Source organism: Penaeus vannamei, chromosome 21, assembly GCF_042767895.1.
Source record: "Penaeus vannamei isolate JL-2024 chromosome 21, ASM4276789v1, whole genome shotgun sequence".
NCBI lineage: Eukaryota > Metazoa > Arthropoda > Malacostraca > Decapoda > Penaeidae > Penaeus > Penaeus vannamei.
The window spans coordinates 17,232,511-17,235,010 of NC_091569.1; the positions used below are offsets into that span (position 1 = coordinate 17,232,511).

Genomic DNA, 2,500 nt, shown 5'->3' on the forward strand with positions numbered 1-2,500 from the left:
CCCTCCTTCCATTTCCATCCCCTTATCCCCACTTTCATCCTCTTCTCGATCCTATCACTTTCCTCCTCACATCTTTCCCTCTTCCATTTTTCTTTCCCTCTCCACCCTTTCCCTCTTTCACTCTCTTTCTCTCTCCTCCTCCTCCTCCTCCGTATCCCTCGCCCTCTCCCCCTCTCTTCCCCTTACCTATCCTCCTCTCTTTCCCTCCCCTTCTCCCCCTCTTCCTCTCCCTCGCGTCCATCAACACCACGACCCCTGAGGGAGGCACGTAGTTGGGGGAGGGGGGGGGGGGGAAGACAACTCGAAGGAACTGGGTAATTCGTGTGAATATTGTATGACGTCATCCAATCACCAGCCAGATCCTCCTCAACGCATAACGCCGCTTTTGCACTAAGGCCACGGGAGGGGGGGGGGGGGCGTTGCGGGGATAGACACTGATGGGGGCGAGTTGGGGGGGGAGGTAACCGGTCTTTGCGTGATGTTAATGATTATGATGATGATATTGATTAGGATAATATTGATGATAATGCTATTGATAGTTGGTCATGATAATAGTAAATACGGTATCTAAGGAAAAGTTAAGATAAGAATAAGGCAAACATCTTTGGACAACGAAACTCTAAAGTTACGAGAAATCGAATGGTGAAAGCGATAAGAGGATTTTTTCACCGAAGAACGCGGCGGTTCGAGTGCAGGCAATTACGTGACTCCCGGCAAGTGCTCTCGGCCCTGCTCACGGAGGCCTGGAGAAAGTCTTAGGCTTCGACACCCGCGTTTCATAACAATTGCTCTCGCGACTTGGAGGAAGCCAAGCGAACGCGTGTGTTCTGCGATTCCTGTGCTTGGGGTTTCAAGTTCCGTTTTGTGCTCCAATTTCATTTGCATTTCCATTTGGTGTTTTATATATACTTTTCCATTGATGGTTAGGTTGTGTAAGGGATAGATATACGGAAAATATTATTCTAACTTTTGTTTCTTTCTTCCAGGTAACTCTCTCTTGGCCTTGTTCATGTTCCGTGACTCCAGTCACCAACGAGACCCGTAAGTACTATTTTGTTCCCTCTTCCTTCTTTCCATCTCCCTTTATCGGTTCCACGAGAATGTGGATGTAGGGGAGAGGAAAGGAGGAGGAGGAGGAGGAGAGGGAAAGAGAAGGGGTGTTTCGCCAGTCGAAATAGTAATGGTGCTGTAGGAAGAGAGACGTTGCCGTAGCGAGCACAAGGAGAGTTGCGGTCTTCATCGTGCCGGTCGTCATCCGCACGTGTGGCGCCGCAACTACCGTAATGTGGTTAGCGGGGCCACGTCATCTTCGCCGCACCTTCCCTCGCGGAACACGTCCCTCTCACCCCAGCGCCACAACCCTCATTCTACACTTATGTCGCACAGCGCCCTAGCACTTCAGCCTCATATAGGACTGCGCCACACGAGACGCTTCTCCGCTAAATCCTTGGCGTCACACTTCGCACATTCGGCCCCGACGGAGGAAACAAAAATGCCGAGCAGAAGAGCACAGCGAAAACACAAAGGCAACAAAGCCCAAATAACTGAAGTAGCAAAGGCTTAAAAGCGAACTCAGAGAGAGGGAAGAGAAAAGGCGAAGTCAGGAAGAGAGAAGGAGAGAGAGAGAAAGAAAGAAAGAAAGCGCGAGGTCAAAGAGAAAGTACCTCATCAGAGTACACGGGCTCCCCGAGCTCCTCTCGCCGCCCCCCGCACTCCACCTGCACCTCCACGGGCGCTGGAGAGGCCAACACAAGCGCCATTGTGTCCCGCGGTACCCGAGGTCTTGCATTTGCCGTCAATAGTTCTTTATCTCGACCCGCGTGTCAGCCTCGCTGCCTCCCGAGGACTCGCGACGGCGACGCGGAGAGACGGCCGCCGCCCCCACCCGGCGCAGGCCTTTCAAAGGGAGGCGGGATGCTTTTTGTAGACGAGCTATTGTTGGCCGGGTCTTCGGGGATCAGAATAGAAAGGAGAGAGGGAGAAGGAGAGGAAGATGAGGAATTTATGTGAGAAGAGGAGGAAGGAGAGAGGGAGAAGGAGAAGGAGAGGAAGATGAGGAATTTATGTGAGAAGAGGAGGAAGGAGAGAGGGAGAAGGAGAAGGAGAGGAAGATGAGGAATTTATGTGAGAAGAGGGAGAAGGAGAAGGAGAGGAAGATGAGGAATTTATGTGAGAAGAGGAGGAAGGAGAGAGGGAGAAGAAGGAGAGGAAGATGAGGAATTTTTGTGAGAAGAGGAGGAGGAAGGAGAGAGAAGAAGAAAAGGGCTTCATGTGCAAAGAGGAGGAGGGAGGAGAGAGAGGGAGAAAGAGGGGGTGGGCGAGAGGGAATGAGAAGGGAAGGAGGGAGCAGGAAAAAAAGGTGTAAGATAGACGTTAGTTGAGTTAAAGTAGAAGGAAGGAGTGAGAGAGAGTATGAGAGGAAGTGAGAAAGTGAGCATAACAAAGAGTAAGAGGGACTAAGTGAAAGAGAGAGGTTAGTAGCAAGTGAGAGTGAGAGAGA

The 2,500-nt window shown here is 51.2% G+C and overlaps 1 protein-coding gene across 3 annotated transcripts in view; it reads left to right on the forward strand.

Annotated features, from left to right (window-relative positions):
• Positions 1–2,500, forward strand: part of LOC113804764 (uncharacterized) — a 134,387-nt gene that overhangs the window by 112,346 nt on the left and 19,541 nt on the right. For 2 of the 3 annotated variants that reach the window (XM_070135996.1, XM_070135997.1), the window contains one exon: positions 987–1,041. The exons of the other annotated variant lie outside the window; for it this stretch is intronic. In XM_070135996.1, the coding sequence (XP_069992097.1) occupies positions 1,010–1,041 (32 nt within the window). In that variant the 5' untranslated portion in view covers positions 987–1,009. The remainder of the gene's footprint in view (positions 1–986; positions 1,042–2,500) is intronic. 3 annotated transcript variants of the gene reach the window in all.